This window comes from Scophthalmus maximus, chromosome 20 (genome assembly GCF_022379125.1).
Source record: "Scophthalmus maximus strain ysfricsl-2021 chromosome 20, ASM2237912v1, whole genome shotgun sequence".
Lineage (NCBI taxonomy): Eukaryota > Metazoa > Chordata > Actinopteri > Pleuronectiformes > Scophthalmidae > Scophthalmus > Scophthalmus maximus.
In genome coordinates this window covers 9109947-9135037 of record NC_061534.1, presented here as the reverse complement: position 1 = coordinate 9135037, position 25091 = coordinate 9109947, and the positions used below count along the sequence as shown (strand labels likewise).

The 25091-nt window shown below is 46.0% G+C and overlaps 1 protein-coding gene across 4 annotated transcripts in view; it reads left to right on the top strand.

The window, feature by feature from the left end:
* Positions 1-773: 773 nt before the first annotated feature.
* unc5cb (unc-5 netrin receptor Cb) overlaps positions 774-25091 on the top strand; it is a 106732-nt gene continuing 82414 nt past the window's right edge. For 2 of the 4 annotated variants that reach the window (XM_035607765.2, XM_035607764.2), the window contains exon 1: positions 775-1351. In XM_035607765.2, the coding sequence (XP_035463658.1) occupies positions 1234-1351 (118 nt within the window). In that variant the 5' untranslated portion in view covers positions 775-1233. Of the gene's footprint in view, positions 1352-25091 lie in introns of all 4 variants that reach the window. The other 2 variants (XM_035607763.2, XM_035607766.2) reach the window with 2 other exon arrangements.

Sequence of the window (25091 nt, the reverse complement as noted above, 5' to 3'; positions counted from 1 at the left end):
GGTTTATCCAAATGGGTCTGACAGAAGAAGAAGAAGGAAAATTAGAAAGTTAAAAAAAAAAGAAGTAAAGATTTGTGTTGGCACCAGAACAATTGCTTTCCCCGCTCTTTTCCTCTCTCAGTCATCTGATGACCTCTCGTATAACCTGATATAACACTAAAATGCCGTTTTTATCTACGTTATTAACGATCTAATAATGTATCAATCACACTTTACTGCAGAGTTGCTACTATTATTATTGCTACTTAAGACTTGCAGTGGAGCATTTTCTACATTGTGGTGGTGGGGTTAAAAAATGATCCCAGTACTTCTTCCACCACTGGCAAAGACTGAGCTGTGCAATTAATACATCTTACTCAATCTTTTTTTTTTTAAATAATTTTTTAAACTTTATTTCTGTTTAATATTGATGACTGCAGCATAGGGAGACCAAGTCGAATATGTGTTTGGGCGTTTTGTTGTTTGCTGTTTTCCCTTCCACAGGTTCATTTAGGTTCCTCAAAGAGCATCACTGTCTCCAGTGATTGTCATGGCACACTGATCCCATGGCTTCTTCCATCAATCATGGAGGTTACACACACACACACACACACACACACACACACACACGCCATCCATTCCTCGCCGCTATCCGGGCCAGGTTTTGATGCAGCGCCGCCACTTGCCGGAGCACTTGGATTGGCTGGAGGAGAAAGGTAGCCCGCAGAGACGGCTCCTTCCCCCTGCTCCAGTCCCGTCAGTGGAGCGCGAGGCGCGGCGCACGCACACACACACACACACACACACACACTCGCCTGCACGCGTGAAAGGTGCGACAGGCAGACAGAGAGAGAGAGAGAGAGAGAGACTCACCGGAGGACTTTGATTTTTTTTTTGTGGCGTGGGACCGACCGGAGCATGAATTTGCCACCAAGACATCGATCCACACTTCTAGACAAACCAAGTGGACCTTCCCAGGGAAGAGCAGACGGAGACCGATTTTGATGCCACATCTTCCTCCGCGGAGGGCGATGCAGCCGCCTCTCGAGCCATAAACTGTCACAGTTCGCATGTTTGCAAAAGAAGACAAACAACAAGAACAAGAACAAGAACAAGAACACATCGCTGGATATATTTTCCGCACAGCTGGTTTTTGCGCTCGCGGTTGCGCACGACGAGCGCGCGCGCGTGTGTGTTGAGCGCAGGTTCCTCGGCGACTCGGGACTCGCCTCGCGCGCAGTTTGACTCCCCGTCATGAGGTGCGGCGCGCGGACCCACGGACAGGGAGGCAGAGTGCCGAGGTCCTCTCCTGAGATGCGGACCGTGTCCTGGCTCCTGCTTTTTCTCCTGGTGGATATCGGAGTGGCGCAAGGTAAAAAAAAAAACAACCAAAAACGCAACATTTGTTGACCCCCCCCCGTGAAACTTGGCCCTCGCTGTCGACAACCAAACAGAAAAAAAAGTTGAGGGAACTCCCGTGAGCTCCAGCAGCAGGCGCGTAAAACAGAACCACCTGAGCTCGGGTTTAATCACGGGCGTGACAGAGACCAACCTTTTGGCCACGGGCCTCAATGAAGATTAAAAAGATAAATCCAGCCCGTGGCTCTCATCAAAACCAGCAGGCCTGCAGCAGGCTCATAACGCCCACACAGTTGTGATGATATAAATATATGACAAGCTATGGAAGTGGCACTGAACGCGTCTTTGACAATATTGAGGTCAGATGAAAATGCACTAGTGAGAGTTTATCCGAATTGATCCACCTGTGCCAACTTTGCTGATTACTGATCATATTTGAAAGAGGTGGCAACAGTTTCGGTCACGAAATTCAATTTTGCTCACTTATCCAATTTCTTTTTCCAAGAAAAGAAATCAAAGAAGTGCTGCCATGCTCCAAACTGCTGCTTTATATCTCCCCAAATCCTTCAATACTGATTTGCATTAACATCGTGAGGGGAAAAAAAGACCATCAGATGTAAACTATAACATGAAGATAATCGATTGACTCAATTATAATTGACCAAATTTCATTTATGTTCATATTCTTGTCCAGTTTTTAAATTCAGCTCCACCAGGACTTCCCTCTTTTTAAGGCAACCTTTAAGACAAGAAGGTGAATTGTCATTCATTCACTTGCTTCTTTGCCGTCCACTGGGCTCTCAAACAATAACTCACAAAATGATTCATTATTGGTCCGTCTTGAAAGGACTTGCTTATGATTGGTATACCCCTGAAAATGTGCATTGTTTGGAAATAAGGGCGTCCTCTTATGAGATCGAATTCAAGTGACGCTCTGTGACATGTTATGGTCCTGACCTTTGCTCGGAGGGGAGGTTTTTATCAGGACGGAAAAAGCGTGTACGTTTGAAATATGGAGTGGTGAAATGTAGGAATTAGCCATTTTCATTTTTCAACAGACCACTTTTCATTTAAATGAGTTTGAGTCTGTCAATCAGCGAGCACATTCTAAACCCCTCAGTGTGCTTTCAGCCTCTTTCCCCTCAGAGCCGAGTCGTCCGTTGAAAGATATTTTTTCCTTGTGCGAAACCATACAGTTGCCGTCAGTGATGGAAAAGCGCCGAGATAATGCCACGGCACCTGAAGCCATTTACTTAATCTGCCCTCTCCTGAGTGGGATTGTCTGTCAAACAAAGGGAGCTAGGAGGAGCCCATCTGTGCGAGGGTGGATGTTCCCTGTATGTGTTTGTGCATGTGTGTCAGATGCCAAAGTGTGTGTATGCTTGTGGAGCTAACGTAGGTGGTCTCTCTGCACTTTTCGGGAATGAACTGTGGCTGAATAACAAGCTGAGATGAGGGGGAAATTAGCAGATTATTGTGTGTGTGTGTGGGGGGGGGGGACGGACGGACGGACGGACATCTGCAGACGACAGACTTCGAAACACCTAAGGTGGATTTTTCAGTGGCCTAATATGTTGTGTTTTTTTTGGAAGGTTAAGGCTTTGCTGCTTCATGCCAGAGCAAACGCGACCTTAAATTGGCGGTCCGAGCACATAACCTAGACGGGGAAGAGGGTCCGTGAGCAACCTTATCTAGCCGCCCCAGACCTTCATCTCACTCCTACATAGTTAATGAGCGAAAGAGGGAGAGGAAGAGTGGGGGGGAGAAAAAAACAGCACAGGTCCAGTTTCTGAAGGGAAAGGGTGAGATGACATAATACCCATTCCGAAAAACCCCAGAGAGCCCAGTGTCATTGACTGGATGGGAATACGAACAAGGTCCTTCTCTGTCCATTAAGGTGGTCGATACACCGGGAGAACATTGTTTGAGACTAATTAATGGGCCCCGCTATTTTTGGGGCACTGACGAGCTCTACGCATTTCCAAAATCGCTGGAGAGCCACTTCTTCAGTGTAACACTACTGGTGATTAAAGTGACGCGCTTTAACCCAGGCGCTCCCCTCATAACGCCATCGCCTTGCTGCATATTAAGTGTTGCCGGTCATTTGAACACATTTTCCATACACGCACACGCACGTTTCATCTCGCCGCTGCGGCTATATTCTTTACCTTTTTGACTTTGCCGCTGAAAAGAGGACTCGCACGCCGAAAGTGAGCACTGGGAAAGTGAGAGTGCTCATTAACCTGCTGAACTCTTGACAAAGGAGACAGGTTGAGACAGATATAAGCTGGGGGCTGCCAGAAAGGCAGCTGAGGGCTCAGTGGCAGGAGCTTGATTGGAAACCCTTGGTGCAAGAACAGATGTACTTCTGGTATTTCCAGCGCAGAGGCAGAGCCGTTAAGTTGTGTGTGCGCCTCGTCCGCCTCTATGCGCCTGTTGTTTTTCAAAAGTTGACCGGTAGGACGTCATCTTGGGATGGGACTACTTCCTCTTTAAAAGGGAGGTAATATGTTGGAACGAACGGCGAGAGACGTTTGCAACACATTTTCCTCCTGTGGGGAGAAAAAGAAGAGTGTAAAAAAAAAAAGAAGAAGTTGTTTTTAGTTTTAATGGGTGGATCTGAAATGTAAGGAGTGGTTATCCATGACACGGACTGACCTGACATGAATCAGCTTCCAGGGGAAATGGAGTTTGGGAGGATTTCTAAACCTCCAGCAAATTGAGGCTCGTAACTTTTTTTTATTGAGGAAAATTTAATTCACGAGGTTTTTGTATGTTAGAGAGAAAGAGGATGGATGAAGAGAGGAAAAGGAAGTGGTTTGCTCTTGTTGATATCTGTTGATACTTTTTAAAAATTTGTGTGGCCGACCTGTGACATATGTTAACACTGACGTTCTTGTAGTTTATCATTGTGTCAGGCAGCGGACTTCATTCATAAAGTTCAGCCCCATGGGTGCTGGCCTTCCCTCGGATTAAGTTCAGCGTTTCCACAATGCTGCTCTTATTTCTCGCTCTTTTCTCCCGTACTCTCTCCCCATGTTCCTGTCTCTCCGCTCTGTGATGATGTGTCCTCTGAGGGTATCTGAACGGTCGTGACTCGGTACGCACAGTAAGACGTTGTGTGCGTGCAACGCTCTCCCTCACACTGATCCCAGCGCTGTTTTAAGAGTGCAGGTAAACGCGAATGTTATTTCTATCATTATTATTCCAACAGGCTTCCATGTGGCCTGACAACTGGCTCCTTGGGGGCCACTAATTTTATAGCCATTGCGGCCACTCTATAAACGTGGGCCTATATGTGCACAATGAGCACATTGTGTGTGAGGAGCCGTACTTTACCTCCCTATGATAGCCTTTGGCCAGTGCCTGTGAGCTGGCAATACAACACACACTTAAGAGTCCAGCAATTGTACGTAATTGAAGGAAATTAAGATTCAGTAACACACTCCCCCGTGTGCAGGTGAAGGAAGAGGGCAAAAGCAAACAGTGTGTACAGTTCGGTGAGACTGTGCTGAGCGGGATCGGAGGTGCATGCTGGTTGCTATCCGAGCCGCAGACGTGGTAGTGAGTGATAATTGCTGTGAAAAGTGGCTGCTGAGTTTGCGTCCCCGCTCCGCTTGATGTCATATTGTTATTAAAAGCTAAAATATATGCCCCGTGCTATTTTGAGGATGGGGAACAGTTCTGCAGTCTTTTGGTGCGTGAGGTTATCGTTGGAAGCAAATAAGGTTACCGTCACTGAAGCCAGCATTTTAAATATGCTGAAGTCATTAGTACAAATTTCCTCTTGTGCAACTACATGAAAATTCTTTTTTTTTATATATCCATCTAAGTCTGTCTGCATGTTACGGTTTCAGTCCTCCTCTCACTGTCAGGATGCAACTCTGTTGGACCAGAGTTATATCTGTGGATCATTTAAAGCGTTTAGTCGCAAATCAGTCAGATTTAAAAAAAATATTTAGTCTAACTGTCCCCCAGAATGCATCATGTTTAATTTGTGTGTATACAACAACACGGTGTCAACTCCTCCGCAGGTTGTAAAAACTCCCACATTCGCAGCAACAATGCAGGAGATATAATCTTGCTGTCAACGGTGCTCCTGATGTTTCGGTGTCCCGCTGCTGCTGTTCACCGGAGCAATTTTAGTTTTTCTCCGCCGTGTTTGTTTATGCTCTCCGGCCAGCCGAGTGGCAGGATGACGATTCCAGTAATGTAAGCCTAAAAAGTTTTTGCCGGTGGTTTCCTTGTGATTTGTATTTTTGTTGCTCTCGTATTGCAGCAGTTTTTGAGTGGTGAGTTTTGCAAGTAAACTTGACCCCTGGGGGAGCATAATAACGACTCCCGATCGTGTGTGCCACGCTCTCCCTTCCTTCCAGAGAGGGGAAAGATAAAAGAAACACAGGGAAAGGTGGTGTAATGGTGAGAGTGAGAATAGGGCGACCGCAAGGACACAAAAGAAGCAAATGGGACCGACAGGTTAGTGGTGAGAGAGAGAGAGAGAGAGAGGGTGAAAGAAAGATATAGAGTGAGGACAGGGATGGACAGGGGAGGGAAGGAGAGTGTGTCATTAATCACCCTGTGTGACACACTCAACTACAGGGGAGCTTCGCAGTGCAACATTCACTTCTATTAGCAGTCCATTAGCAGAGTCCCGGCACCAGTAGCAACATTTGACAGGCAGGCCTGTGCCAGAATGGCGGACCTGTGTGTCTACACGCACAACGTTTATGCACCACCCAGATAGTGTGTGTGTACACTCACTTACTTTGACTTTTTTGTGAGAGCAGGGTAAGTCACAGTGCAGCGCAGGGCTTAAATTACTGTATCAGCTTTTTGCTAATTTCGCTTTTTAGGCTGTAGGCAGCAGATGAAAATGATTGCACGAAAAAAGTCCCACTTACAAGTGCACGGCTGGATGAGATGGGGCATAATGACTGTAAAGGTGATGATAGTGGTGGTGACCTGGTTTCCTACCTGGCAATATGCCCCCTGCCAGAAAGTGGCTCTTCAAAGTTGAGATGCATTAGAGGTGCAGTCATTTGTCATTCAGAGGCTTGTTGGCCCCTTACTCGCCCAAGAGCCCTGTGATTACAGGATCCCAGCCAAGGGGGGGAAGGGGGTGTGGACCAGTGTCCCTGCTCTTGATCTACAGTTCATTTATGATTAGAGATCAGAGCTGACAGTCACAAAATTTGGGTGGGGTGGAGTGGGGGTCACTGGAGAGGAGGACGGAGCCAAGGGGAGAGAGAGAGAGAGAAGTGATTACGAGTTAAGTGGCCCTTCTCATGCCATTATAGGCAGCAGGGCTGACAGAGCACATCATGAGTGAGTGTAAGTACATACTCCACTCCTGCCCTTTAATTTGGCGTCATGGCTTCCCCCCTGGTGCTTAACCACTAATGTTTTCCTGCATTTTTGTGTCCCCAACATGAAATCAGTCAAGGACATGTCATTACAAACTCAGGTAAAGAAGACTAACTAAAAGATAGTGGAGGGAGAATTATTATTATTTTTTATAATATTATTAATTTTGTCCATATTTCGTATCAGCTCTTCTCCATGTTTGTCGTGTAATTATGTGATAAACGTCAGTATTTTTTTGCCCCCATTTTTTCGCTGACGTAACCATCTGTGGACACAGCAAAAAAATGAATGTCCTGTACTGTTGCCATACATGCCATTCCACCTAGTAAAGAGGATTAGGGTGCAAAATAGACAGAGTTGGGGGGGGGGGGGGGGGGGGGGGATTTGAGATGCTGCTGCGATGCTGGTACTCTTATGTATGCACACAGAAACTATAAAAAGCTATAAAAGTGCTGATGAGCAGTAAAAGGCAGAGTCAGTGGGAATGCTGTTATTTCCCCAATGTCCTTTAACGGTGATCCCCGCATTCCTGGTTCCCCGGCCCACGCAGCGTGGAGCATGGAACAGCCTCGGTAACTACCACATTGCTAGGTAAGACCTTAATATGGCACAGCGAGTTGAGAGAAGCTTCGACTGTGTGCCCTGCAAATTTAGGCCAAGCATGCCCTGCCTGCAGTCCGAAGGTGTGAGATGATCCGAGGTTTAACTCGGCTGTCGGGTTTCAGTGGGACAAGAAGTAGCACTCGTCAGAAGTTGAGGAAAACCATCCTATAAATTCCTGCGAAATGGATGTGCTGGCCCTTAACTACACCTTATAATTTACAATTTACTGTATAAAATGTTTCCAAGTGCGCTATTTGCAAAGAACTTAAATTACTGCACATCAAACATTTGAACCACTTCCTGTTTTGTGCCAACAACCAGTTGTTGTAAACACACTTCAGAACAGTATTGGCATTGGCATTTGCATGTGAAGCTGCTTTCAGACATGCACAGAAGTCCAGATATTTTCCCGAACTATTCCGGAGGGGGCAGTTTGTGAGAACAGAAATTGTTGGCAAATGTTGCTCCAGACATTTCCCCGGGACTTTTCCTGCCAGTGTCCTGATAAGATTTCCGGAGAATGTCCGAGTGAGCGCGACTGACTCTGACAATCTCCTGCTGCGTTCTTCATATTTGAACAGCATATGAAAACATTTTCTGGAATTCATGTATGTGAACAGCTTTATTGTAAAGGTGCAGGAAACAAAGGCGATTCCATAGCCATCCACTTATTGAGTGAAACTGAGTCGATCTCACATGCATACTACATGCATAATACCCTTAAACTACACACAGAGGCATGAAAACAGCATCCAAAATTGATTGGTTAGAATCAAAAACAACAACAACAACAACAACAAGCAGTTCCTTTAAATGAGGACCTCTGTGGCGTCAAACGATGATTGGATCATCCAACGACTGAGTTGTGAGGGTTCAGCAAACAGTCTTGAGGACGAAGAATATCGTCATTTCACGGGTTCTTTTTCAATCCCCTGCTCCGTCGCCACCGGGGCACCTTTGATGTTAAAGCCAGGCTATATGTTCAGGTCTGATGAGAAAGGCCAACATACCACTGAGGCGGTAATGAGCGAGATGATATCCGTGGTGACTCACAACACCTGAGTCACACGCGCAGCGTGGAGGCCTTGGCAATCACCTGAATTTTCATGCCTCCATGGAAATCAAGCACGCTGTCCAGAATGAAAAATACAGCTGCTGCCTTCCCCTCTGTTCTGACTCTGATTGACAAAGCTAAACCCTTAATCCTGGCTTTGCCCTGTCTTGTGCTCAGAGCCGCAGCTTCACTGGTGGAATGGGACTAAAGCAAATCTATGAATACCCTCCTGAAGAATAGGAACAATATTCATCTGTAATAAGTCATTTTCCAAGCTGCCGTCTGTTTTGCTAAGCCCTCGCCTGGATACGTCCACACACTTCATATACCTGCAGACCGAACCGTTGGCTCCATTTCGCCGTTGAATGTGTCACATCTCTGCATCGTGGAGACGGGGTGGTGGTTTCCAGACGCTGCACTAATGTCTGGTTGGGGAGGGTTGTGGTCTATGTATGTCAGCAGAACAGAGGGAGAGGGGGGGGGGGTGTATGGGACCACAGGTCCTGGCTGAAACATGAGAGCAGGAGACCCACGCTCCCCATTTCCTGTCTCCACTTTATCAGCATCTTGCTTTCTGTTATTTCTGTGCTCTTAAAGCATTTAGTTGAAAGGCTTGCCACAGATAAATGTTTGTTCCTCCTTGTACTTTATGGGGCTCAAATGAGGGACTTCATCCGCCCGCTCCCCCCTTGGTTCATTCTCTCTTTTTTTTTTTTTTTTGCTCCATTCCTGTGTCTGCTTTGAGATGCCACAAGAGAAGTTATGGCCTCTGGTTTACATTACGGTTCCTCAAAGATGGGCTTTGGACGCCTGAAAGGACAATGCTTCTTCTTGTTCTTCTAAAGGAACACATTTTCTTTACAAGACAGTAGGGAGAGGGCATGAGAAAAGGCGGGTTTGTTCAGTTACACCACATTTGTGTTTATTTTTTGTAGGAAATTAATCATTTCCAGAAGTAGATTCATCCAGAAGTTTTATTGTTTTTGAAAGGGAAAGTCATTGCTCTGTCCTTAACAGTGAACTCTCTTTCTCCTCTCATCACCTCATCTAATATTTTCATTCTGTCTCACATAATTCAGCGCGCTTCTGTTTTCTTTGCTTTCTGTATGACCATAATTTTGTGTCTGTTGTGCGTGCATATTGTCTATGTATGGTGGCAGAGTGTGTGTGTGTGTGTGTGTGTTCGTGTGTGTTTCTTCAACAATAACAGAGTCTGAGAAAGTCTCTTTCAGATAAATCGATGTGAATACCAGACCATTCATCCCCGGGAAATCAATCTTTCTCATAATTCCCTTCATTTTTCTTCCATCTGTTATCTACCGAGCTGCCAGACAGACTTTTAAACAGAGCAGGCCATTACCAGAGGGCAGAATTAAATGTGTGTCAGAATGCCAGCCTGTGAAGTTGTTGTTTTTACTGAGTTAAATGAGGTGCTAAATTAAAGCGTCACAATTGGTATGCACTGTTGTATGATTAATCCCCCCACCACCAACCCTCCATGTTCTCCTGTTGACAAGAGCATAGAAGAATCAAAAATGTGTGCTAAGAGTCGGGGATGTTTGGGGAAAAAAAAAAACCCTACGCTATTGGAATCATGCTGACTGTTGCAGTCATGTAATGAATGGGTGTTTTTGTAATTCTTTGGTGTAATTACTCTCAACAAGTCTCAGCAAACACTGTGGAATCCATGACCAGCGTTGTGGAAAACATCATGTTTCCACAGTCCGATGTTAAGCACCCAACCCCACCGCCGTCGCTACCTCCAACAACCCAAACGCCCGACCGCGTGACCTCTTTTCGTCATTTTGGGCTTTGTTACTGCGAGTCCGGTAATAGTTTGCAACTTGAGATTGCTATTGGGTGTCAGCACTTTCCTATGTTTGTACAGGGTGTGATTGTGAGCCTGCGTATGTGTGTGTGTGCCATATCTCCACGATCAGTCCCTGGGGACCTAAGTACTGGCAGAAAGTGTTTAACTGGGGCAAACTCAATGGGTCTAATTTAAATGGGGCCCAGACAGGAGCCCCACAGTGAAGAGTTACTTTATGACTCCTAACATGTGAAGCTCACTGTCGAAGCTGCTGCAATTTGTCTGCTGACCTCCTCCTCCTCCTTCTTTTTCCCCTTCTTCTGCTCTAAAATCTGCAAAAATGAGAGGTTTCCAGTTGCTGTGTTCTCTTTGATTTGTATGCATTCGTCATTTAATGAACACTGTGGCGATGAGGTTGATAATGGCAGAAAGCAGCCTGTGCAGCTCTGAAAGTTCACGGCTGTAAATGTCAGAATTATTAATGAGCTCAGAGCGTCAGTCCTCGCTTGTCCTACATGATGTTCTAACGCAAAAGGATGGGGGGGAGGGAGAAAGTCAAGTACAGCTGCCCTCTGATTCTCAATATTTCTGTATCACAACGCACGCGCGCGTCTTCATCGGCTGAGACTGTTCTTGCCTGAATGCGTTAGGAAATATCCGCAGAACAATAAATGCAAATCCCCCAGGTTGTGTAAGGGAGTGGCAGTTGACGAGAGCTTCCAGCTGTGCATTTGCCCCTTTCAAAGAGTTAACCAAACAGTAGGCAGAAGGTGAATAATGGATGTTGTTGTGATGATTGCTCTGAAATGCAGAGAGAGAGAGAGAGAGAGAGAGAGAGAGAGAGAGAGAGAGAGAGAGAGAGAGAGAGAGAGAGAGAGAGAGAGAGAGAGAGAGAGAGAGAGAGAGAGAGAGAGAGAGAGAGAGAGAGAGAGAGAGAGAGAGAGAGAGAGAGAGAGAGAGAGAGAGAGAGAGAGCAAGCAAAATGTCTTTTTTTCCCACCCTAAACCAGGTCAAATGTCTGAATTGGCCCTATTTTGTATACAGAGGAGCATTCTAGCTCCGAATTCGGAAAGTAAACACAACTCTTGTTTGCTGTTTAACCTCCCCGGGCTTCCAATCTGTCCAGGCATGGAACCCACAATATTGGTACAGACGCTTAGTGCGACATGTATGCCAATATCAGACCGTACTGGGCTGCCTGCAGATTAGAACATGCCCTCGGTGCTATCGCAACAGGAAGAATCAATTTCTACATTTCCAAACATGTTTTCAAGCCAGTTAATTCATGTTTTTCGGACTTGCCAGTATCAATATGGACGAGGATGAAGGATTAGTATTTTTGCATGCACATTTTTTTTTTAAGTATTGCTCTTTAACAAGGTGGAAGATTTTGCAGAGCTGTTCTCCCCCAAGTCAAGTTGATGGAGAAATGAGATCTCAGTTTGGAAAAAATGACCAGGCCGAGTGAGATGACAGGCTTGTTTCTCTAATTCCAGACCTCCGTAAACTATGACCCCATACAGTACGCCAGCTGCACTGCAGTCAGCGCGCTAACTGTAAACTGATACACCATAATGGCCTGCTGCAGATATGCCGGACCATGTGCAGCGGAAACCGATAATTCAGCGGTGACACACCATGCACAGGGGTTCCCATGGTTTTTTTAGGCTGACGTGAGGCAAACCGATCCGTCAGGTAAAAGCCGAGGGGGTTGCGCTGGAGAGATGCGGTGGGTGAGGCCAACTCGCGGGGTGAACCTCCGCTGTGTAAAGGAAGGCGCAGTACACTGGTAAATCATACCTCCTGATGAGTTTCCTTCAGTAGCTGCTTGTTTAAATCCGTCTGCACACATTCCTGACTCCAAGCGTTTAGTAGAAAGCGGCGCGTTACTAAATCATGGTATTTCAGTTTTTTACAAGTCTGCAAAGACTTCCTAGCTTGCCTTTTTTTTTTTTTGTGTCATCGCTGTTTAACCATGCCAAATGTTTTATTTAGCAGCCTGCTCCAGCACAAGAGCTCGCCAACAAAGGCCCTGATACCGGCTAAAAGGCGAGCAGCGGAGAAGGGGAGGCTGAGACAAGGGATGAAATGAGACGGGGATAGTACAGCCACTCCTAAGCTGCGTTGCAGGATGAACACGCTGAGAGCATCCACATGTGAGGCACATTAACCCACAGCTATTCTGGGTAGCTTTGTGTGGCTTTTTTGTTCGTGGAAAAGAGGCAACAAATCTGGTAAACAAATACAGCAATGTTGAACACGCCAATGTGTTGCGAGGATCGGGGGGCTTTGAGCGTTACCGACTGAAATGCGCATTTCCATTCCTCCGCAGTTTTTTCCCCCCCTCGGATATTTGCCGGTGTAATCAGACCCTTATTGTGTTGCACTCCTGTGAAACACCAGATACCAGCACAACCTGGTTTTGGTTTTGCCTGCCATTTTTCTTGTTGGCAGTTGTTTCCACAACGACTGAATTGGAGGGTGAGGCCATGAGCAACCCAAGTTGTAATATTTACACTGTAGCTTCCATTTGATTTCTGTTGCCGCGGTTTGTTTTAGTGAGAACTTGACAGAATGCAGTGTACTGTCAAAGGAATTTCAACGGGCCATGTCAAATCCACGGAGCGTCAGCGGGCCACTCCTTTGACATGCTGTCCCGTCTGAAGTCAGCGGTCGTGGAGTCAAATGCATTGGTCAAAGCCATTCTGACACGCACACACAAACACACACACACACACACACAGACACACACACACACACACACACACACACACACACACACACACACACACACACACACACACACACACACACACACACACACACACACACACACACACACACACACACACACACACACACAGGCGTGTGTGTACCAAGGACCGGACAAGTGGGAGGACAAAAGTGATCAACACTGATGGATGTGTCACAATGAGGGGATGTAGCTGTCTAACATCCATCAGCGGTTAAATGTTTCCTTGGCACAGACTGTCACATCCAACTTTACTCTTCATTTCTCCCCCCACTCTGGCGCCCTTCTCTCACTGTTAGAAGAAGCTGGGTGTCAGATGGAAGAAAGGAAAAAAATCCTGTCAGAGGCTACAAGGAGTTTTTTTTGTAAATGCTTACAAGATTATTTGTTACTGTGTGGCCTCAGTCAGACGCAGACATCTCTGTCCTTTGTATCGGGGTGGTCTCTTGGGACTGAAGCAGACATTTTAATTCAATCCGCTGCAAACGGCAATAATGTTCTCCCCCCTCCTAAAACTCACTCATCTCAATTTAGTGATACAATTACGAGCGGAGCTACACTGGCCATCTTGTTGTGATTATATGTGTTTACATGGGAGGGAGGTGTTTACTGTGGAAACTGCAGCCCCCCACACCACCCCCCTGCTGCTCATTTAGCTACTGGAGAAAAGGAGCTGCTGCGTGATTTAATTTATTCATCAATCTCTGGAAGAGAGTTATAAGGCTTCTCTAACAACCATTATGATTGTGTCGTCCCGAGTCCTATTCCCTTGAGACGAGTGGCTCCGGCTTTAGTGAAAAACATCTCCCCATAGACACGAGGACACATGGAGGGATATGTTTTTATGTGTAGAATAATCACAATGTGTTGTACGGATTTGTGTTTGATCCGCAGTCTTTCAAAAAACAGCAATCCATACAGAGGATGAGGAGTAAGCAGTTATGAGTGATTGCATCCACAATCAGTCTCTCAAAGTGCACACGACTTTTAAAAAAGGACAAATGGAATAATTTGTTTACCATTTCATATTTTTAAGTACCCATCTACCACGGGCCTTGTACCGTTCCATTACTGCAGCATTCAAGTGCTAACATTGCCTCACTAATCTTACTGATGGTCACGTTGCCTTTTCAGGCCCCAGGCACTCTGTTTTATTGGTGTGGCATCCCGCACCGTGTTTTGACCATTGTTTACTCCACAACATGCCACTTGTTATCTTCTGCAGCAAATGGCCATGTCTTTACCAATTTCGTCTGGCCTTTGTCTGCTTTTCTCTTTTCAGCCATTTAGCGCAAGGGTCAGGGTTGTAATTGACAACCACCACTAAACAAATCTGCTTGGCTCGGCGGTAGACCAATACCCCCCCCCCCCCACACCCCACCCGTCCCCTCCCGCCACTCTAATCTAACTAATGCACCCATGTGTGTGCAGGAAAGTGAATTAAGCATAGAAAACTCAATACCTGATCCATCTGACAGAGCTGCCTGCGTGCACATTAGCAGTTTCTCTGCAGCCTCTGTAATTGTATTACACAAGTTGGCCGCTCTAACGATCAGGCCTTACACACACTTACACACTTATACACACTCTCCCTGTTGTCGTTAATCGCTGCCTTCGCTGGCCCCGGAGGCGTGCAGCAGGCCGGGAACAGAGCGATCGAGAAGGGGGATGATGAGGCGAGGAGTTCAGCTCTCCCTAAAGGCTGACATGAAATAATGTCACAAGCCTGTGTCTGTCTGTGTGTCTGCGAGCGTGTGCGCTCTGAAACTGGTACATTGCAACTGCATCTTCAGTGTTTTTAAAGCTCTGTTGTTGTACTTCTCTGTATCTGCCTCCTTGCCTTCTAATCACTGCCTTTCTGGGCACTCCTGCTGTGTGGCCCTGTTTCCCTTTCTTTCCCACATCCCCGCTGCCTTCTATCTGTGGCAGTGTCGGCAGCCTCGCCCCCTTGCCAGAGGCCACAGCGTGATGCGATGAGCTGTCACTCTCCCTCTCTGCTGCCCACCCATCTCCCTTGACCTTTGCCGACGTGGGCAAGGTTGGGAAAATATATCTCTGTGACGTACTCTCCCATCATGCAGCAGATAAGTGGTGAAGATGTAGATGTAATCAGGAGATGTAGATGTAATGAACAATACATTTTCATCACGTGGATAGTAAACACAGCTTTGACATTTTTATCCTCCTCAAAGACTTTACTGAACTTTATCAGACAGCCCAGAGGGGGGTAGGAAGACAGGAGAGGAGAACAAAGGCAGCGAGAGGGTGATTAAAGGGGGTTGTAGTGTTGATTTGCTGTGTGTTGCCATGCAAGCAACCATTTGCTGTGGCCTCACTAATGGAGACTTCAGTTTGAATCCTGGGAGAAGCTCTTTAAAATTTTATTCCTTCTAACAGGCTGATTTATAATGATGAGCCCCAGACTCTCTGCGGCGCAGCAGGACATCGCAAAGAATCCAGGGGAAGCGAGGGAACTATATATAGTGAGACAACGGAGGGACTTGCCACAGGCATGGGAGAATCCGGCAGATAGATGGTGAAAGATGACCCCCCCCCCCCCCTGCATGCATTGATGCACTGTGTTGTCCGAGAGACCTTTGTGACCTTTATATAACCACTCACCCCCACCCTCAATATTCCCAGCTCGCAGGGTCCAGTGATACCCCACCTGCCAGATGACACCCCATGATCCTTTGCCTGAGAAGAGTTTAGTCTAGTTTGTGTGCGTGTGCGTGTGTGCATGTGTAAAAATCCCTTGGGGGGAGGACTTGTCAGAGTGTAGGTCATCAGATACGTCTGCGCATGTGTGTCTGTGCACGCCCACATTTGTTTGTGCGTGTGTGTTTGTGTGTGTGTGTGTGTGTGTGTAGTGCACATAACAGGGGAGGGACAGGGAAGAGCCGGGATGGGCAGCTTTATCATGCTTATCAGAAAGGTCACTCCGTCATTGTCGAGCTGCACTTTACAGAACCTCCCTGTGGCGGCCGCAAGGCAAACTGATCACGGAGAGACAGACGGAGGACGGGGTTGAAAGATTAGGTATGCCCTGAAATACTGCAGCAGTTCTCAGTGAATGTCCAAAAGTTGGCAAAATGAATCTGTATTTCCCATCAACTGACTGCAATGAGATTACATTACAAAAAAAAAAAGGCACCTGTAAAACTCATCTGTTGATTTTCCTAGCAAGTTGTGTTTCCTTCTTTTAACCTTTAGCTGCGAAGCTGCCCTGATATGCACTATGTGCGTCCACACACCTACAAATTAAACTAGATGAAGACATTGTCACTACAAATCAATTCCCATCTCCCCCTGTGCATGGATTCTTCATATTTTTCCAATGAACATTTGAACCTTTTCTCACAATGTTTGCAAAAATGTTTTTTGTGGAACTCGCATGTATCGGCTCAAAGTAAGGAAAGGCAAAATATGCTGGGGGAAGATGTAAGGAGGAGATGTAGGGGTTAATTAGGTTTGGAAGCACAATTATCACCGGAGTGAAAAAAGTGTGGATGTTGGAACTTGTCCTCATTGGTTTACCATGCACAAGCCAAATCTCCGAGCGACACTAATCCTACTGGTTCTGCTGGTTATCCCTCCTCCCTCCTCCTCCCATCATCCCTCAGCAGGTATTCCCCCACTGCCAAAGGTCCTTCTCTGACTATCCCCCCCCCCCCCTTCTCGTTCATCCCACCATCTCCTCCTCTCTCCGCTCTGCTCCAGCGCTGTTTGTTTTCACTGTTGTTGTCGTCTCACTGACATTAGCCACAGTAATCCAATTGAAAGTTCCTCAGACCCGGAGCCGGGTTCTGTGGGGTTGAGGCGTTTCCATGGGGATTGCATGGATTCCTAATTAAGCTCATTAAAGCTCGTTATTATAGCTCGTTAAATCTCATCCTGACACGGTGGCACAGCTCCTGGTGTCTAACTTTACTAATTCATACACTAATACCGCCTTCACACACGCGCACCCTTACAAACATACACACTCGCACACAGAAGTCGCCAGTGTAACGCGCTTCGGTGGGTGTAATTACAGCTCCCCATAAGCCCTGCGGTTTTCCCGACGACGCGGTCTGAACGGAATGGAAAAAAAGGATGCATAAGGATTTTGTGAACAATATCATTTACATACCCAAACACAGTCATTTGCGCTCACGCACAGTTGAGGTGAGCTTGGCGCGAGTGGGAATTTGAGGGGGAGCTCTATTAAAACGAACGTGTCACTTAAGAACGGTACGTTCGAGCCACGGGAGAAGGGTGTATTTTTGTAAAAAGTGGATATTGAGGGAGTGAGGGATACCTCACTTTATTTTCGACTCACAAACTGAATCATGCCACTGTATGCCCCTTGACCTCACTCTGAGTTTTCACATCAATTCCAAATATTGTTCTTCAGCGGTGAGGAGGAACAGCAAACCGTGATGTTTTTTCGGGGGTCTTCGGGGAGCCAAGTGTAACAGCGAGTGTGTGTGTGTGTGTGCAGCGAGAGCGAGCGAGAGAGAGAGAGAGAGTTTCCTCTCAACCTGAATCAGCCCTTTGATGCTGACAGGCTTTGACATCAACAATGTGGCCTTTCACAGCCCTCACCCACCTCCGTGGAACTCCCCAAGAACACACACACTTAAACAGTCCTTCTCTCTCTGTCACTCAGTTTTCACAGTTTACTTTTTGTAGCTTTATTTCTGTGCCCATTCACAAAAGAGTGGCACTTTAGCTTGAAAGAGTGAAAGAGTGTAAAAAGGAGAGGAGGGAGTCGTCGCACGGATTGAGGAAAAAAAAAAAGGAGAGACAGAGAGAGCATCCGATTCAGTGAGAGAAATTCATTCTGGATTTTCCCAGCAGAGCGAATGAAGCTCAAGGATCTTATTAAGTCGTCCGCAGAAATTACATTGTAAACACTAGAGAAATGAGAGGATATTTAGAAGATTTGAATTGGTCAGGGCCTGGGGGACCCATAAGACAGTGGCTTTGTTAAATGCCCACTCACATCTTTTTTTCCCCATTTGTTCCCATCAAATTTGGTTCCTTCTTTTTTCTCCACGACTCATGTCCTTCCTTTGACACAAAGGGATTTTATGCCTCAGAATATCTTAAAAAGTATTCTGTGTCACAATGACTGTGCCTAAAGTGTCAGTCTATAAATGAAGTCCATTCCAGATGGATGCTTAAACACTCCCAAGTCCTGTGAAAGGAGGTTCTGAAGCCCGGGCCTGCCAAGGGACATCCATCACTGACATCACTGCTAATGTTGGTGACATAGTCGGCAAAACATGCCCAGCTGTGTGTGAAAGAAATACATGAACTCAGTGTTTCCGTGTGACTTATTCTTTCTTTTTAACTCCGTACCTTTCGACAGCTTACAAAGGCAGGCGCTTATATCAAACATGTGTTTCTGTAGCTCTGCTCTAGATGTGTGGATAGAGTTGACTGTGATTTGCGCCGACAAATGATGTTTCCAGATGTGCGTCGGGCGAGTGGAACATAAATTCTCTGAACTCAATCTTTGTTTGCTCTGGGTACACGCAGTGACGGACCTGTTGGCTCTAATTAGCATTTGCTCGCCACTAATACGCTGTGTGCTACGGGCAGAGAATTGGTGCTGCGCGCGCTGCGGGCAGGGAGACATTTATGGAGGTTGACACATCTTGACAGAGGTGAAGATCTCTCCCCAGGGCCGTGGCCTGCTGCTTTAATGACAATATATGAAGGTGCAATGATGCCAGGGGGTTTGTGCTTCTCAATTATACACCAATTCACCAGATTCAAATTCACGGTGAGAGAAACGCTCTCCAGTTTTTTTCTTCTCTTACCGCTGACCACTATCGAAGAGGCGGGTGGTTAGTACATTACGTCTGTCTCCTCTGACGCGCTCAACTTAAACACATCTCACATAGCGTGCTATTTCCTGAAGATGAATAGTGCTCTGTGATGGGCAGAGCTAAATGCATCCAGTCATTTCCCCCTGGAGCACGAGTCTGTGTTTAGGTGATGGGTTGAACTAAGGATGTGGGCAGTTGCAGTACGGCCGCTTCGGTGCCTTTCTGCCTGCGTCCTCCGTCTCCCTGCCACGTGGACGTTTGGCCATCAAATTGGTAGTTCTTTTTTTCCTCAGTGAATGACTTGTGTGGTCAAAAAAAAAACCAACAACCCCAAAACATACCTGAGGATGATTGGAGCCAGAGGCTGACTTGTACCTTGTGAACCTAGGGAGTTTAGAGGAGGCAATTTTCTTCCTGATACAGAACTAAGATTTCTAATAACCATGATGCTTCACTCCACTTGCATTTCTCTCCCTCTTGCCAGTTGCTTTGATCTTGTGTAGATGTGCATGTTGAAATACCTCAATTTTGAACACCGGGAGAAAGAGATATATTCTGGTTGTATTTTGGATATTTTAAGAGGCTGTATAGCGAGTGTAGTAGGGCACCACTCGTTTTGTAATATTTTAGGGAGATTTTGCAATATGTGCAATAGTGAATTTGAGCAGTTTTTTTTTTTTTTTTTGGACATGTCTACAAACGTTTGTCAGAGAAGGCTCCCAGAATGTCATAAAATGCAGTCAAATTTAACAATGTGTAATCAATTAGTCCCCGGGTGATTTTATGTCCCACTTTGAGTGCCGGGATTACAGTTAATGGCTACAGTGGACATTCAATCCTTCTGCTGCCCACTGATGATTTAGGGAATCTTGTTTTCTCAGCCTGCGAGCACCAGGTCCAGTCAGCTGCTGTCATGCAGCCTTTGAGCTCATCCCAGCTGCTGCCTACCCGTGTGCCTGCATCCACAGCATCACTGGTCAGAGGCTCATATTCCAGTCTTTCTGACTGGGTTGGTTTGCTTTGATAGTCAGGTCTGTTTACCTCTCCATGTCCTCGGGGCTAACTGGGCTCGGATCACCCCCAAATGAACTGAAGAGTGAGGGAAATATTCAACACAGCTGTGCTTACTCCGAGGGCCGGGTCCGGGAGAGACATGCTGCTTACGCTCTCAGGTACGGGGCAGGTCTCGCCTCTGAAGCTGCCTTCAGAGAGCCTGTTTGCATTTATAAAAATGTTTGCTCGGATACAGAAAATAAGGATCTCCCCAATGATGAAGGATGGGAATGTAAATAGAGAAATTGAGCTGGATGGAGATGAAACAAGTTTTAACAGGTAAGGAAGCAGCTATCCCAGTGGCTGCTAGGGAATATAGTGGGAACTCAACAGAAAATCAAAGGTAGTTGAGGTGTAAAGACTCTAGCGGGCAAACTATCCTTGAGTAAATGTAACCAGTCTCTCCGCAGAAGCGTAGCTTAAGAAAAACATTTGCGAATGTCATTATCTTTGAATCCTCCATATGTCTTATGCAAGCTTGATGCACAATCTCGGTTGAATAGCATCCCCCTCATCCTGGATGGCTTCCTGTTTCACTTCAAGATTCATGTGCAATGGGGAGACATTCAGCTTCTGCTCCTCTCTCACACTGTCAAGATGTGTCGCTCTGACCGACTCACCATCTCTGTGTGTCTGCACAACTCGCCCAGGGCTGGCAGCAGCGGTGTGAGTGGCCCGGGGAGACTGCCTTGTAATGAATAGAGGGCATGGCTCGCTATTTGGCAGAAGCGGATGGGAGGGGATCACATATGCCGCTAGAGAGGGTAAAGTCAAGAATAATGGCAGGTAGTGCGGAAACAACTTTTGCCTGCCAATAATCAACGCTCATTATGTTTTCTGCACAGTTCTGGTTTAGAATGAAATGGCCAGCTGTGGAGCTATTGTCACTTATATGTGTTTATGCTGCATGACCATGCGTAGCCTGCTCTAATAACCTTTTATTAATACACGAGTGAGGCCTTGCAGATTAACGCATATGAGTACATACCCGATGTGTGTTTGCATGATTAACGATTCATAATTTGGCATCATAATCTGCCTCCTTTACTTAGCCACTTTAACGCTTTTGTCTCTCTTTGTCTGCATGTCTGTGCAAAAATAAAGCACAAACTATGTAACTTCAATACTACATGAAAGGCTTATAAGCTTTTCTTGTACAGTATGCTTCTGAGTTATCATTATGAAAAAAGATCTACGTTTTCCCTAATTAATGCAAAACACATTTGACAAATGCAAATGTACTCAGTTTGACTTTTTTCCATTTTGTTTTTCTGGGTTTTCCGCATGTTACCAAGGCAATAACTACCTACATTATGGAACAAATGTTGTCAGGAGAAATGGAAAGTCCTGAGTAAGCAGCGAGCGAAAACATGTTGTGTGTGTGTAGCCATACTGCCCACTGTGTTGCTGGCGCCCAGGCTGGCCCCCTGTTTGCGTGTGCATCCTGTACCCCTCTGCTTCACCGGCCCTCCCTATGTTTCGCCATATTTCCACTAGCTCTTTCTGTCCAAGCTTTGCCTAGTGTGAGTTCTGGCATGCCGGCCCGGCCCTGTCCCTCTCCGCTCTGCTCCACTTCCTCCCCCTGGCTTGGTGGCCTGGCTGCCCGACGGGGGCAGCCTGCTCACCTCCGGGGCAGCTGGCATGCCTGATGGCCCCATTCATCAGACCTGAGGGCGAGGGTTGGGGGCCCACAATGGAAAAGGGGGGTTGCATCGCGGGCCTTGTTGTTGACTTTATTGGGATAGTTATTAAATAAGCCATGATGACAGGGGAGACAGAGGAATGCTTTCAACTCCCTCTGCAGGAGATGTCGGACACAAACCCTGGGACTGGATAGATTTCTGCAAGGACGGAAGGAGGGAGGGACAGAGCAAGGCAAACAGTAATTCTGTGAGCCCAAAACACAGGAGGGGGCGAAAAAACAGGCCGAAAAGATATATTTACCAAGACAGTGACTTTCAGAAAATGAATTGGGGACTTGAAGAAAAATGGAGCATTAGGGAAATAAGCAGGGTTTTCAGCACGGAGGGAAAGATTGCTGTTTGTTGTCATTTAAAGACAGATGACTTGCCCTCGGCGAGGGGCTGGCGGCTCGCAATGTTGAGGCTGGTGGCTGAATGGCGGATGACTGAATGACGGAACCCCTCCTGAGATTGGCCATTAACGCACAATGCACACACAGTCACACACACACACACACACACACACACACACACACACACACATAGGGTCCATTGAGTGTCCCAGCAGGGGACAAGACACAGCCCCTGGGCCAGGGGCCAGGGGAGGGATCCAGAGGGCAGTGGAGGTCTCCCCACAGTTTCAAATATGGCCCGCAGTTTACTATTGGCATGGGAAAATCCAGCCCTGTGCCTCCACACCCTCAGCTGCATTCAAGCCTAACAGTAGCACATCCTTGTGTGTGTGTGTGCTTGTGCATGTGTGGGTGTGTGTGAGATTCCCTTGACCCTAACCCTGCTCCACAGCTGTTGAACAAGGGAAGAAGAAAGCCCTAGCACCAGAAAGAAAGAGAGGGACACAGAGAGAATGGACGCAGGAGATGAGAAAGCTTGAATGTTGTCCCCGGGGGCCAAATGAATGACTCACTGACATCCTAGACTCAGAAGTCTGGTTGTTCGGAACAAAGCTTGGGGGGGGGGGGAAACTTTAATTCCACTGCATTTATTGCCACATTTATCTTTCAGTTCTTTGTACTAGACTTTTATGTTAATACTCACTGGACCTTCTAATGTACAACATTACCTGAGCTTTATATTCATATCTGAGGGTTATTTTAGGGACCATTGCGGATGTGTTATGCAGAAGATAAACACCACTTATCTTTGAAATGCAGAGTAGCGCCACACACTTATTTCAAAGACTGCACCAACGATTAAAAATGTTAGAATTTATCGGGCATGGATGGCTAAAGAGAGAATTTCAATCTTAAGTGTTGCCATGGAAAAAAAATATTCACAAAGACTCAACCTCCCATCACCATGCCTATCATTTACGTGTCTACTCCAGAAGACCTGTCGGCCCATCACAGGGCACGTATCTGTCAGTCAACCAAATGCAATTCACAGCAATTAAACAGCTAGGAATGACACTACCTGTCAGGTGTCAACCAAAAAGAAGAAGAAGATGCGCATGCTTTGTCTTCATCACAATGTTATTGTGCTAAAGACAAATTCAGCTGAATGCATTTGAAAGGTTATTGCCATCCTATGATTTTTTTTTTGTCTTCTTACAAAAAAAGTTGGATTGCTACGTTGCTATGGTGTGCAGCATCACTTTGGGGTCTGAACATAGACCGTGTATGAAAATGGAGGTAGACTCCGGGTCCAGAAATGACATGCATGAAGCCTGTTAATTTCTAGAAAGATCAGCATAGGGTGACTCATCGGTTGCAAAAAGAAGTCAGTTTCTATAGAAGTCTATGAGAACATGACTTTACCCCCGACTTGAAGTCAGCTAACGTCAGGAGTTTATTGTCTCAGTCTCTAGTTTCACGTCGTCTTTAATACAGAATGATGTTCATTTTGTGATTATGGTCACATTTAGAGTAACATAGACGAAAAAGGACCGTATGCATTGGGGCGTGGATACCTTGTGATTGACCGCTTGCCCTGTCCAACGCTTGCAGGTCGCAGGTGGACGTGCAACAGACGAGGTCTCAGTCAGACCCACCCACCGCTCTTCCAAATATGGTTACATTTGTTTTCAGAAAACCAAGATGGCGCTGACCCAAATGCAAACCCCAGAAATTGTAGATCAAAACACACGACTATGGTTGATTAACACGATGAAGCCTATTTTCTCTATCAGTTTGATGGAACTTCACTAAACATGACAATGTTCACACAACAAAAACAAATGAATCTGTTTTTTCAGCACAGCCCTGGCTCTGGAAATTGAAAACCAAAAAACATTTCAGTTTTTCTGTCATTTGATTGTGTTTTTGTGAAATTTTGGCTCCCCGGGTCAGTGTGTTAAGAGCCATGATTGTGAGGGAAAAATAGGGCGCAGAATCTGGTGAGAGCCAAGTTTCCCGTGAAAAAGTTAGTTGCTCATTACAAATAAACAAATACAGCTGGCAGCATAATGAATTGCTCTTCAAAGCATGTGCACTTATTCAAGTACTCATCTCCCTTTATGTATTAAAAAAAAAATGCTCTCGCAGGCACGCGTGTGCCCCCAACTGTCGCTTTTCAACCTTCGCCTCCGTCTTGTAATTATCGCGTCAATTGACCTGGAGGAGGAAGGAGACAAGTGACAGACTTGTCTCCTTCACTGCTGTCTTTTACTCTGGTTTCAAATCCAATGCACAGCGGAGTGAGAAGGGAGGGAGGCGAATGTGTGTTGTGAAAAAAATCCGTCTTTTGCAGATGATTTCAAGGTTGCTCTCGTTCCCCTCAAAACTGTCTGATTTTCTGTGATTCCTTCATGATATGCAGACAGGCACATTTTGTGCAGTGCACAAAAAGGAACACCAATAAAGGCGTGCGGCTGTTCATTTTGTTTTTGATTTCAAACCTCAGATTTTCCACATCTTAGTGGAAAATAAATGTTTATGCCGCATTTTACTTTGCAAGCAGTTCAATCAGTCTGTTAGTTTTTTTGAATGACAGCGCTGTTATGTCACAAACTAGCATTCTATCTACAATTTTTATACTGTCAGGTTTTCCTCTCCAAAACATCCATCTCCTCTTTGGTCTACCAAGTTTTACAACTTTCTTACCCCTTGTTTCTTTTCACCATCGTCTACTGTATGTTCTGCTTTGTGCCAGATCTGCTGAAGTACGTGTCACATCTGCACAGGCTCAGCAGTGTACACTAAGCAAATGAGTCCGCACCCCGGTGGGATCCAACTCTTTGTGTAGTTTTCCCACTTACCTCAACAATAGGGACAGCCTTCTTATTGAGAACCTATAATACAGAGTGACAAGAGACGAATAAGTGAACCATCTCGTTCATATCTAACAACATATATCAAATGACATGGCATACTGTATGGTTTGGGGAATTGGAGGAGGGAGAGAGAAAAAGGAGCTCAGATTGCGTTTGAATGACGAATGACACATTTTAGTCATCTGTGCCAAGAAAATCTGAAATTTGAAAAAATTTCGACCGGTGCCCCAAGGACATAAACCATGACTAAAACTTGAAATCAAATGTGTTTTGAGTGAGAATGCTTTTTTTCTTTTTTCTTTTTTCTTGTACGTTGGAGCTCACAAAACAAAATCTTTGACATGCTGTGGAGATGGATCCCTTTGTGTTTACTAACAGTTCTTAAGA